Below are 13,962 nucleotides of genomic sequence, written 5' to 3' on the forward strand. Positions count from 1 at the left end.
CTAAAATAATAGTTTTCACTTTATATATGCTGTTTAAGTACAAGAATAAAAAATATTTGTTAAAAAAGATGTGATGTGGGTATATTCAAATGTGAGCGGCCTCTGCATTGGGGCCTGTGAGTAATTTTGCTTTTTGGAAAGTTTTGTGCTTTCTAATTTTCTGTAGTCAGACCTTTTATAGATGAACATCTAAAAATTCAAAACCAAAAATACCTAAGACATGGTGTGGCTTTGTGGTATTAAGAACAGAAGTGTTATATCAATATTGTAGGATTTATACAGGGATTGTGCAAATATTCCCAAGGAATTTTGAAAAATATTACCTGTTAATTAAAACAAAATATGTAACAAAATCTTAATAAATTAAGTAATAATTTTCCTTGATTATCCACTCCCCCACCCCAATGTGATGCCCATAATAAGAACTGTATTATTCAGAAGAAGACTTTGTGAGAATTGTTGGCTTATTTTGGCTAATTCCTGTCATCCTGACTGATTTGCTATCTGCATCATTTATAGAGTCTTCTCTTTCTAGGCAGGAAACACTTTTTAATTTGTTCACCTCTTGCCCATAAAATGTCATTTTGGTTTGGGATTTGAGAGTGTCAGCATACAAGACAAATGGAGATTTTGGACCCTGATGGCTTGGGTTGGTGTCTCAGATTCACGGCCCAAACTGTGTAGGGCCGTGTAACTGTTCTGTTCTACAGGGTGATTCTGAAGACCAAAGCAGACAAAATGCAGGATATAGTTTTAAACTATTTAGAATATTCATTCACACGAATAATATAATCATGTAAATTATTTCAACACAGTGATATTAAGTTCAAGGATGTTGATAATTATTTTTCTCAAGTCTGTGAGCATATTAAGTAAGGTCACTGTTATTATATCCATTATATCCATTATATCCATGATACGTGTATACAGGTGGTAGTTGCTCTCCTTCATTGCTCTTTTTATATTTTTTTTATTTATAAGACTGACTCAGCTTGTGATTCAATTAAAGAAAATAATAAAAGCTATCACAAATTTATTTAAATATTAAATACTTAATACTTAGTAAAAATAGTAATGAGATATTACACAATTATTTTCTGTATTATTTAAAAATATTTTACAAAAATACTTTCAAAGGAAATACTAAAAGATATTGAAAAATTCCATTTAAAAGAGAACTTTCTGGGGCGCCTGGGTGGCTCAGTGGGTTAAAGCCTCTGCCTTCAGCTCAGGTCATCACCCTAGGGTCCTGGTATCCAGCCCAGCATTGGACTCTCTGCTCAGTAGGGAGCCTGCTTCCCACTGCCCTCTCTGCCTGCCTCTCTGCCTACTTGTGATCTCTCTGTCAAATAAATAAATAAAATCTTTAAAAAAAAAAAGTAAATAAATAAATAAAAGAGAACTTTCTGTTAACATCATTGATTTTATGATTTATCTAACAATGCAGGTTTCTGGATGGCAAACTTCTTGATATCAACAAAGACTTCCAACCGCATTATGGGGAAGGAGGACGCATTTTGGAGATCCGGACCCCGGAGGCAGTGACCAGCATTAAAAAGCGAGGAGAAAGTCTGGGCTACACAGAAGGGGCCTTGCTGGCACTCGCCTTCATCATCATTCTCTGCTGTATCCCTGCCATTCTGGTCGTTCTGGTCAGCTACAGACAGTGAGTATCCCTTGATGGAAACCTGCATCGTCCCAAAGCCAGCCTTGCGAACATAGCTTTGGACTCCCAAAAACAGGAATAGTGCAGACCTCTCGGGGACTGCTATATGGCCTTTCTTGAAGGGAAAACAAAACAAACTTCCAGCATTGCCCACAGTGAACTCAATGTGCCCATGCTCCTAAGATGCTCTCCTCCAGTAGGACTGTGTTTGTGCTCTTTGGGGAATCGACCTCCGGGAGCGAAGGTAGCAGGGATCCTAGGAAGGGTCATGTACAGATATCCCTGGTCCTGAGGAAGGTCTGAGATCTGACCACACTGTAATGACAGCACTGTATCCATGTCGTTAAATTTGTATCTGTGTAAATGCCCGCAGTGTCAGCAAAACCACTTAAAAAATCATAGTAGGCCACATGTCATTTTCCATGGGGACTCTTCCTTCCTGGGGAGCCCTGCGAGAATCTGTGTTGTGACATATGACAGGATATTGTGGTGGTGCAGGTCTTATGGGCAAATACTTTCATTTAAAATCTTACTTAGGCCCTTCGAAGTAGTGAAGAAATAATAGCTAATGTAAGCATCTGTACTCGAGGTTGTCTAGGAAGCTCTTCGTTATTTGACACTGGTTGTGGGGAACCTTCATGATAGAGGTCTAAGCACTTCAAATATATCCATATGGATAATGACTGGTGAAAACAGTTGTGGGACAGGTTAAGAAGATGCTGTAAGAGTATCTTTCATCACAAAAGCAATGTGAAGTTGCAAACACAGCATTTAGGTTGATACACTGGAGTCTGAAATACCCTTAACAAATCAACTGATGCACTGGCTCTAAAGCCTTCATGAACCAACTTAATAGTGAACAAATGGTTTTAATTTTTTAAACCATCAAGCCAGAATTCATTTTCATGTTAATCTGTCTTACAGTTATTCTTACTTTTTGCACTGCTTCCCAAAGGAATGCTGCAGCAATAAACCAGGGAGGAGACCTCTTCTTTTGGGCACATGGTGGCAGGGACCCAAACTGAAGCATCCCAGATGTTATACTCAGGGACGTTATACTAAGATGCTTAGCATTTCAACATTATGTAGATGGATTTAATTACTATTCTTTTTGTAGTTCAGTAATCAGGTCGACACCCCGTGAATTCATTTTAGTTACTGCTTTTTGTAGATGGACAGAATTAAACAAAACGATGTTTTGTGCTGCTCGTGTTTCAAAGTAGCATTCTAATATTTACAAATCTAACTTTTGTACTTTTATGTTCTACTTCTAAGTAAGACCAAATGGTTGGCTAGTCTTTTGTATTAACATTTGTTTCTGAAAGTCATCTGTATGTGGCAAAATTAAGGGGCAAATATGGGGAAAAGTGCCATGGATTTGTGACCCAGGAGGGGCACCTTCGAATCCCAGCCCCTGCCTCAAAGGGAGACCCCGGGGGGAATCACAGCCCAGTGCCTGGGTCCATTCCTGTAACACACCCGTGATGCCAAGAAGCCCATTACAAGAATCAGATCACCTTTACTCTTTCATTTCTCCCTCAGAGTTTGACCTCCTGTCTCCACGTATTCATCCAGTGCTGCTTGCTACAGTTAATTTGTTTCCCTATAATGAATGTTTTCACAGCATCTGTGACGTTGTCGGTAATGATGAAGTGCTCCCCCATTCTGACTTTCTGAATTGAAATACTTAGCTTCCCTGCAGTGTCATTAAGTCTGTGTCATTATGCATTTAACCAGTAAATTATTCATTGTGTAGAATAAATTAGATGTTAAAATATTATGAATGCAGCCCTTCTAATGTAGCTTTCTCTCTCTCTTCTCTTACTCACTGCCTTTCGAAACAGGTTTAAAGTGTAAGTATAATCAACATCTTATGTATGATTTTGTATACTATGAAAAGAAAACCCCCGCATACCCCTGATAAAGCAGTCAGTCTGCCAGGACCATGTATGTGACTTCAACTTCCCTTGTGCTTTTGTATGTACAGAATTGGGCTGCTCTTTAACTTTGGGATCCAAGGGAGGAGAAGTGAAAAAGGTCATTTGCTGTGATAGCTTCCACACTCTGAGGTCTTGGTTTTGAGGAAGGAGCTCATAGTTGGTGTTCAGGACATTCAGAAAGGGCCAGAATGCCAGGTGTCCCAGGTACCCAAAGGAAACCAAAGCAAGCCCCCATCCTTTAGGAGGGGGACCCTCTGTAAACTACATGGCTTCTGTCAATGAATGTCAAAAATGTTTCAGATCATTTTAAATAGAATAACTTTTTTAAAAAATAGACGATGAAAGATAAGGAAAAATTATGTATCTCCGACATTATACATCTTCAGCCTTGCCTCACATGATGAGAGATTACTCAATAACCACCAATTATTAATCACAGTTTTAAAGACAGTTTGCCCCCATCTTTAATATTACTATTTCACTTAACTTGCCAATATTTCTACTGAATTCTGTTATTCAAGGGTCAATATTTTAAAGAACTGAAGGGGCAGAGGATATGAGAGAATGCTACTCAGTGAGGATGCTTCTGTAATTCTACCAGTTTATAAGTTGGAGTATTTGTGTTCCTGATGATTTTAGTATGTTTGTATGCCAACTGATAAGTATACGATTTCTAAAATGAGTTTTTCCTTGCCTTACCCAAGCCGCCAAGCTGAGTGCACCAAGACTGCACGAATCCAGTCGGCATTACCCGCGGCCAAGCCTGCTGCACCCACGCCCACACCTGTGGCCGCACCCCCGCCGCTCCCGCCTCCCCCTGGGGCACACCTGTATGAAGAGCTGGGGGACAGCACCATGTAAGTAGGCTTTGCAGCCACTCTTACAGACAGGTGGGTGTGATGGATGCTGGGGGGTGAGTATTTCATGTCAACCTGATGCAGAAATGCAGGTTCCTTAAATTATGACATTTTTCTTAACAAAACAAAACAAAAAAACTAAATTGTTAGGATGAGAACCTAAGAAAGGTTGAGCTGAAAAATAATAACCAAAACACAAGCAAACCAGAAAAGAACATAAAAAACTTAGTAAGAGAAAATTTGCAGATGTCTAACTTGAATAGTCTGTTTGTAAACCTTCACAATTACGCATATATTTTTTTCTCCAGAATTAAGAATATATTCTGAAATTTTCTCATAGAAAATAAGGAAAAATAAAACAATCATAAACAAATCAAAAATAAAAATCAAAAACAAAAAAAAAATCATAATCCTGATTTGGTATCAAAAGCCAACTCCTGTTTGGAAGTTTAAAACTGATGTGATGGTTTAAGTCACAGACTTTTTAAAGATGCAATCTTAGGATGTCATAACATAGAATAATGAAAATCTGAAACCCAAATAAAGAATTAAATATCCAACCACTTAAAGAATATACTTTTCATTATATTCTTCTCAAAAGAGATTGCTGTAATGCTTCATATTGCTCCCACAATATTTGGAACCTCTAAGCAATATTAAATCATCCACATTTGAAAACTCTTAGATTACTGAGAAAAGACTTCACAGATATTTTCCATAATGATGCTACTCTTATAACCTGATTCCTTTTGGACTTACTTAACTTGCCTATGTTTTAAAAATTCAAGAGTAACTATTTTGGGACATGAGATGAAGAACAACCAAGGAGATGATAAAATTCTGAATATAGCTGAATTAAATCCAAGACAGCTTTTATCAACTGGAATTTGGTGGAGTTGAGGGACTAAAACACATTCAACTGTGTTACATTTGTAGCATTTACTAGTAGGAATAAAGCAAGCCTCAAAAATTATGAAATTTACCTTTTAATGAGACAACTTGTTTTAAACACATGTATCAATATTATTGCACAAGGTGATGTTAAGTTTTAAAAATGTTAAAACAGATTTTAATGTTGTGTATCTTAATGCTAAAATTGAATTTAATGTTTGACAGTTGAGTGCTTGGCATTCCATTTCTAAAATAATATGGTAAAGGATTCATGCTTTAAATATAGTTTTAAAAATTTTTAAATTGAATTGAAAATTATGGTCTCTTTTTGCGTTACTGGTGAATGTAGGAATTGAGCCAATATGATTTGATTCTCTTTATATTAACCACCTCTCTCCAGAAAAAAAAAAATTCAGAAACTAAAAAGACTTATGAGTAAAGTTTTCTGTTATCTGAAGTTAGTGGCATATATTCATTTTTACTTAACAAAAGTAGATACACTGTAACATCATCTGGAATAAATATAGTTTGAAGGTGACCATTTTCAAATAGCAACATTTAAGAACTACTTTCATTAGAAAAATCTTGGTAGACTTAGAAAAATTTTCAATTATAATATGTATTTAATGAAGTATTTTGTGTTCTTCACATTTAAACATCTTTAACAAATGTTTAAGCTATCTATTTAAAAACTTTATATAGGGATTCTAACCATATGTTATTAGAAAATAGATTAGCTTCAAAGGAATTATTACCAAATTTAAACAAACAAACAAACAAAAAATCAAAGGTCATTTTGAAAAGAATCTTAACGATCTAATAATGTCATACAGATTCAACAGTTGGTCTGTAATATATTTACTTTCTTCCAAACAGTATGTTTATCTTCTTTAAAAATCAATGTGGACTAATTTTTCAGTTAGGACATAGAAACAATTCTTAGATTCTCATTTAAAATAACTGTTTCGGGATTGAAATCAACCATATGTAATGAAGGTAAATTTTACCTATGTATAGGAAACAGATAGCTAGCTATTTTATGGGATGAGACAACCAAAGAAATGCCATATGGTTTTATCTAAAATATTATTACATATCAGAGTAAAAAAAATATATAAAACCATGCATTTTCTTTTCTGGATATACATATCAAATGTTTACATCAAGTTCCTGTTAGTATTTTCATAACCACCTCAAAGTAACTATAGTTCAAACTCTTTTTTTTTTTTTTTTCTGTCTCATGTTTTCTCTTTCCCACCTGTGGATACATAGGCATAAGTAAGTAAATAATATCATTCTAATATGAGGTGTTAGGGAAAAAAGATACAAGAGAATAGATTAAGTTTTACTCTAAATGTAGTGATCTTCATCATTTTACCATGGAGTCATTTGCTTTTAAAAAGAAATTTCTGTCTTTCATATCTCATTCACTTTTGGTACCTTAAAAACCTGTACCTCCCAAGAAGTATATCAAAATTCTTGCTCTTAATTTTTTAAAAGTATTTCAAGATGTCTCTTAATCCAAAGTGGTACAGTTCCATTATATAGGTAGTTCTTAGCAAAAACAAACATATTTTTTTTAAAAAGTACCAAATAATGTGTCAAGTCCATTTAAAAAAAAAAAATGACTTTGCAAGATCAAGAGAAGGATTTGATGTCTATTGAATGCAGATTTTCTGTTCTTCCCGTGTTATCTGGGTGGGCCTGATACCCCAAGCCCAGCTGTGAGGGTTCTTCCTTAGTAGTTTGTTTCTTTGTGAGAAGGCACAGTAACAGCCTCAGCTTTATATATAGCATTGTATTGTCTCGCCTGTTTTGCTTTTCAGCGTGGCCACTTAATTTTTATTCACAGTATTTCCTTTTATTTAATTCCTGCTGTGTGGGTAAATATTAAACATTGAGCTTGAAAGCAAAGTCTGAGGAGAGGGCATTCAAAACCCGCCAGCCTTCCTGGCCGAAAGGTCCCAATGCTTTCAATAGTGATATGTGCTTGTGTCCTTTCCCTTAGTTTACTTTATCACTCTCAGCCACTGTGACTCAATGTCAGTGTATGAGCAGATCTTCCAGGGATATTGAAACTATGTGACTGGAACATAAGTCTTTTAATTAAAGTCAGTCTTGGCCAAAATTTGACACAGATCATATTTAAAATAAATACCAATAGGCCCTCTTGTTATTTGTACTGTTCATAGCATTTTATAATGGATTCAGCTTAAAACTGAAATAGAAGGAAATAATCTCTGTTCAGGTTCTAGCATAACTTCAATTTCTCAACTGTGATTTTGACCTCGATGAGAGAAATTCTCCCACCTGTCCTTGAAGACTTTTAATTCTCTAATCTAGGGAATAGAGAATTCCTTTCTGTATTCTCTTGTAAGCTTTGTCTCAAACTGGAGAGTACTTTTAGCTCCAGGACAGAATGACTGAGAGGAGAGATAATGGTACCGATTCAGACACAGCTAAGGATCCTTCTCCCCAGACAGACAGCCCTGAGTGTTGTCCACCAAAGCAAAGGATATGAAACCATTAGCCAAAATGCTGGTTTGCAATTTGGAATCATGATTTCTACATAAGAAAACTGTTATGTGTGGTCATGGATACTTTGCTGTATCAAACTCATTAGCCGCACCCCCCCCCAAATCAGTCTATGGATTGATGCATTTTCTTAAAAAAAAAAAAAAAAAAAATTTCTCATGCTACTCACAGCTCTCAAGCTTTTCTTGCCCTGCCTTTTTGAGTACAGGGACATGAAAGTAATGTCTGGCTTTGGTAGATTAGTGTTATTTGGCCTTCTATATTTTGAAGTCGTAATGAGAACCATAAAGACATCTTTCTCATGAAAGCTGTGTCACGACCTGTTTCCTTACATTTCATTATCTTCTTTTCTTTCAAGTCTTTTCCTTCTCTACCATTTCCAACAAAGCAGGGGAAATAAGTCAGTCTCGGAAGACAGGAAAAGTCCCCAAACTGTGATGCCCTTTTCTTCCAGCACTACTGAGGCTCACAAGCAGGCTCATGTAGATGGATCTCTTAAGAACAACCAGCCCAAGTCGGTAAGAAAATTCACACTGATGTCTGACGAGGATGCCTCAAGTATCCACGGTACTCTTTATAAGGAAACTCTAGATCCAGGACCAGCAAATTCAGACTTTTTACTAAGAACAGATTTTATAGACTCATTTTTACCCAAAACACAAGCCAGGAGTAAGTCCCTGAGGGGCCCAAGAGAAATGTTTCAGAGGATGTGGAATCAGCCAGTCTACTTCCCTCAGAGACCAGTGTGGGAACTTCCCAAGAGACCAGAAGCCATAGAGCTGGAGCAGTGGCAGAGCAACAGGCAGGAAGGTGGAAAGGAAACCACTAGAACCTTTCCAAAGAGAGGTAGCAGCAGTCCCCGGCCTACTGTTGGAGATTCGAATGTACCCGAGAGAGGAGAAACAAGGCAAGGTGAATCACTGCTCACACACGGAGCAGAGCCCTTGGAATCTCTGCCTTCAGATTCCTCCTGTTTTTCTCCTTCATCTCATTCTTCTTACTCCACTTTGCCAGCTGTTTCAAGAACCGTGGAACTCCTGTCAGAACCTGATGTCATCCTCTCTCCTGCTGACTGTTGCTTGGAACTTTCTCCTTCAGTGCCCTGCGTTTTAAATTCCCCAGGCTTTAGGAGAGAGACACCCACATGTACGTTGACAGTTGAAACCAGAAGAAACACTTTTGAAATCATTCCCAAACCACCAAATATCTCCCCTCCCCCGCCGCCTCCTCCACCTCTTGTCCTTAGTCCATTTGCTCTTTCCTGTCTTCCCCCTCCTCCTCCGATTCTTTCACTTTCTGCCCCTCCTTCTCCTTCCTCTTCTTCTTCACCTCGTCTGCCTTCACTCCCCTCCCTCCCTCCCCCCTCCCCGCCTCTCCCTTCTTCTCTGTCTCTTCCAACTTGGGCTCCGTCCACTAAGCGTGTCAGTGTCCCCATTGTTCAGCGCACTGTCAGTGAGACGCCCCCCAAGGATATGGAGTCCTCTGTCAGACAGCCGCCAGCCTTTGCAACAGCACGTCGTGCAAATTCCCAGAGAGAACCAAAGGGCATCCTCAAGCATATTAAAAACCTAGCCGACCTTGAAAAGTCGGTAGCTAATATGTACAGTCAAATTGAAAAAAACTTCCCACCAACACACAACTCAAGACTGGAAACTCGTTGCCCTCCAGAAACAGAAAATGTGGAAGTGACTGAATGCGACCAGGGAAATTTGCACGGTATTGTCGAGGGCACTGAGAACCTGCCTGACAGCCAATCTACTTCACTGTAATGTTGATTTTCCTGTTTTAACTGGACAACTCTTTTGTTGACCGAAATCTTCAAGTGGAGGCAAATTTGAACATTAAAGAAGATTCCATTCTTTTACCCTAAACTCAGTGCAATGCTGTTTTTCCTCATTTTTTTTTTTTACTTTCAAAGATTATTAACCTCATCATTTCTAACTCATAGATTTACCTTAATTTTCTTAACTACGAAGTAGCATTATTTGTCTGCATTTATTTAAAAAGTAAGTAATTTCAATCTATTTTTCAATGGGAATATATGGGCAAGAAAGTTATATCTCCAGCTTAAACCAATGGCCTGTTAACATGTTAATGCAGTAATACCTACGTTTACTTTCTGATCATAGTTTTACTGAATGCTCCTGGAAAAAAAAAAAAAAAAAAGCAAACTGTTAAAATAATCCCCCCAAAATTATATCATAGGTTCTGTTCTTTCCTTGAAGTCTATGTATTTGGTAAGCTTAAACACTACCAAAGTAAAAATGTCATGTATCCAGAAATGCAGGATTTGACAGATATGGTATTCGGAAATAAATACCAGGTGCTGTAAGATATAATCATCTGTTTTCTTACAATGACATTCTTTACTCTGGCTTGCTTTTATCTTACTAGTATGCTTATACATTTGAAAAATCTTTTACTTTTTAAATGATGGTCTTATTCTGTTTATTTCTCATTATGCTTTCTCTTCCCTTCTTTACAATGAAAATAAATCTTGAATCGTGGCTTTTGTAAGACATTTCACTGTACCCACAAATGTTTAAAGTGGTCTTCAGTTTTGCTTGTCCACATGTTGATATCATCTCATAATTTTATCAGAAGATTCCCCTTCAAGGAAAATATTTTTCTCCAGTTTAATAAAATCCTAATAAGTTTCATCAAAATAAGGTTCAATAAATGTCTATGAAGGTTTACCTACTATGATTTTAGTTGATATTTGATGAAAATTATAAATATTTTTATTAAGCTTATCAATAATATTAAATGTTCATCAAAATTTTAGAATAGCATATTGGATTCATTTCTATTTACCTTTCTTTAGATAAATCATCCAAATTTAGTTGGATGAGGAAAATATTAACACTTTGAATAGAAATCAAGAAGGAATATATCTAGCAAACTGTCCTCAGTTTTATATAGGCCTTTACTCTTTATATTAGGCAAAGAGGATAAAAATGTATACTTGAGAATGGAATTTTATGTTGTAGTTGTTCTCAGAACTCAACTTGGTAAATTCTTAATGGCATCAGCTCAGCTAAGTGTTACCTTCCTATCTTTTTAATGAAAGTTACACTTGACCAGCAAGTAATTACACTGTTTTCCCATATAACACATGGAATAAATTGTATTTGTAATTTCCCACTGTGAATACAGGTGTAATTATTTGATTCTTCTGCAATTCTATTATAGAAGATAAAAGTCTGCACAGAAAAACAAAGCAAAGTATATAGGCAAAGGTCTTGCTTGAAAATTTCCATTTTAAGTATATTAATATAGCCTCAGAGAGGGCATTATAATGCATCATTTCAAAGGTTTTGTTCAGCTCTTACATTATGTGACATTTCTTCCAGAACGTGGTCTGTTATCCCTGTTTAATGGTATCAGAGTTAAAAAAAAAAAAAAAAAAAAAAACAAACTATAGATCTAATTATTTTCATTAGGTCCTCTGATTCAGATTCTTTTCATCCAAATCCAGAGTAACTTATTTCTTGGGGTTCTTGAACATGATTTTTTTCTCTCTTTCACTGAAACACTTCAGTTGGAGTTTTTGTTGGCAGCTGGTCATATGCATGAGAACTTGTGCTATTTGGCGGACTCTGACAAGGTATTATTCATAATTGTGTAAGCCTTTGATATGACTGTGTGTTTTTTAAAAATATTTTGTATCAACTTCTTGAATATATGAAAGAAATTCCTTGAGAATGTATTCTCTAAATAATTACAAAGACATATAAAAACTCCAAATAACAATCTCATGTAGGTATCTATAGCCTTACTGAATCTGTAATGTTTTCTATGTCATTTTTATAATATTTGTCTAAATATCTTACTAGTATCTTGTGCTTTTTAAATGAAACATCCATTCCCATGTTTGTTTGGTTTTCTTTTTAAATTTATCTCTTTTTTTTTAAGATATCATTTGTTTATTTGACAGAGAGAGAGGGATCACAAGTAGGCAGAGAGGCAGGCAGAGAGAGAGGAGGAAGCAGGCTTCCTGCCGAGCAGAGAGCCCAGTGCGGGGCTTGATCCCAGGACCCTGAGATCATGACCTGAGCTGAAGGCAGAGGCTCAACCCACTGAGCCACCAGGCACCCCTCCATTCCCATGTTTTATATTTACTTCAGTTTTTTACATATATATTCTATTTGGAGATCTCCAACTTTGTCATAGAAGTCAGTTACAACATCTGCGTAAGACCTATTATGAGTACACAGGCCAAAATACTATTCCTCTTCTCAATCCCTGAACCCCCACAACCTGACAACCAACCTCCACAGAAAGAATATCATTTTTTCTTCTGCATAATTATGCTCTAATTAGTGCATAAGAAATTATTAGATACCTTTTTAAAAGATGAAAGTAGGTTACCATACATTTTCCTTATTGTTAAAAGTAAACTTAATGTAAAGAAGTAGTGTGAAGTAAATAATTAATACACGTTGAATATAATCTACATAAAAATGCATTAATATTATATGACTGGTCTTAGAAGGACCGAAAGGAAGTCATGTTAGTTGTAAGCCCACAGACAGTGATATCCACTGATTCTGTTGTGTGCTTTTTCCAAGTGACTTTCTGCTTTTGAGCTGAGACAGACAATACAAATAACCACACGAAAGGTAACAGAAAGGTTAATGGAAACATGGAGCTCATCTCTTGATATTTCATTCTCTACATGTATGAAAAATACTGCTAATGAAAAAAGTTAGCTTAAATATCCTGCAGAATAAAGTTCAGCTTTGGCTAGACACTTTATTTCATGTATGTGACTCAATTCTCATTACTAAAACCAGAGTATGAGTGTCTTTATCTATGTCTGAAAGATAGAAATTGAGGACACTTCTAAATGCTTTAGAAGGATTATCATTCTCATAACTATTGGCAGAACCATAGAAGCAAAATTCACTAAAGAACCATTTCAAATAATGAATTGCCAACAAGATTAAGTAAGCATTATACTACCATTATTACCAACCATTTCAATCAGTAATGCCTTAACCACTTAAGATTTGTTCAGATAAGTAGACTTATTTTGTAAAGGCCTTGTAATAGTTTAAAGAAATTTTCTAGAGAGATATGTATGTGCCTCTTCATAGCAGTCCCTAGCTTTATATATGTGGTTCATAACAGCATATGATACATATAGGTACTTTAGATCAACTGTAAGTAATAGATAAAAATCTTTATAACTAATGGCATTCAACACTGAAAGCATTGTATACTCCCCCCCACCCCAGGTACAGCTGAACATTTCCCCAACTTGTGGCCAATGAACTTTATAAATCTTTATTTAATATTGAATATGAAATGGAAGTGAAAATATTTAGCTCTTATATTTATGTCTAATAATGTCACTGACCCTTAAAAGCTAGTCAGTATTCTGCATTCATTATTTTTAGAATCAATTGATTCAAACAGACAAAAAACATCTTACAAATGTTTGGAAGAATATATTCTAGTTGTTGAGGTCATTTCTCATTCTGTACCAATATACTCTTCATGTATAAAACACATCTTTTCCCCAAATGAGTATCTTACATGTATCAAGACTTGGCAAGGTTAGAGATGATATAGAATATTTTTAATCCAGTTGATAATAACAGAGTCAAAGTGTGTTACTATACACCACTGAGATAAAATAGATTATTTCAGGTATGCTGGTGCTAGGGTCTGGCCTGCTAACTTTGTAGTCATAGAGGCATGAAACTGCAACCTTCCTGTCCTGATAAACTGCCACAAAATGTGTTTCTCACTGAGACAATTTTTAGTGAAAATTACCTTCTCATTTTTCTCAGATTAAAAAAAAAATCTTATCTATACTTTTCTTGAATCTGAAACTCTAAGTTGTTTAATACTGATCTCTCTGTTTCTGCCTTGCAGGAGAGTTTATGCATCAGAGGTAAGGGCTTTACAGTGTTATATAAAGCTACTAGGAAAATATTTACCTTCTAGGCAGGACTGACTTTTCTTGCATAGCTAGGATATTTTCCTTTACTTCAATAAAACTTAGAAGTACGCTGGGCTATTTATTTTCTTTTATACCTGTTGCTATTTTGTTCTGAGGTTTTAA

The 13,962-nt window shown here is 36.0% G+C and overlaps 1 protein-coding gene across 1 annotated transcript in view; it reads left to right on the forward strand.

Moving 5' to 3' along the window:
* The window catches only part of PCDH15 (protocadherin related 15), a 723,362-nt gene that overhangs the window by 699,074 nt on the left and 10,326 nt on the right, over positions 1–13,962 (forward strand). Inside the window, exons 30-32 of the mRNA XM_059172504.1 lie at positions 1,448–1,666; positions 4,311–4,463; positions 13,773–13,791. Of these exons, the coding sequence (XP_059028487.1) occupies positions 1,448–1,666; positions 4,311–4,463; positions 13,773–13,791 (391 nt within the window). The remainder of the gene's footprint in view (positions 1–1,447; positions 1,667–4,310; positions 4,464–13,772; positions 13,792–13,962) is intronic.

Source organism: Mustela lutreola, chromosome 4, assembly GCF_030435805.1.
Source record: "Mustela lutreola isolate mMusLut2 chromosome 4, mMusLut2.pri, whole genome shotgun sequence".
NCBI lineage: Eukaryota > Metazoa > Chordata > Mammalia > Carnivora > Mustelidae > Mustela > Mustela lutreola.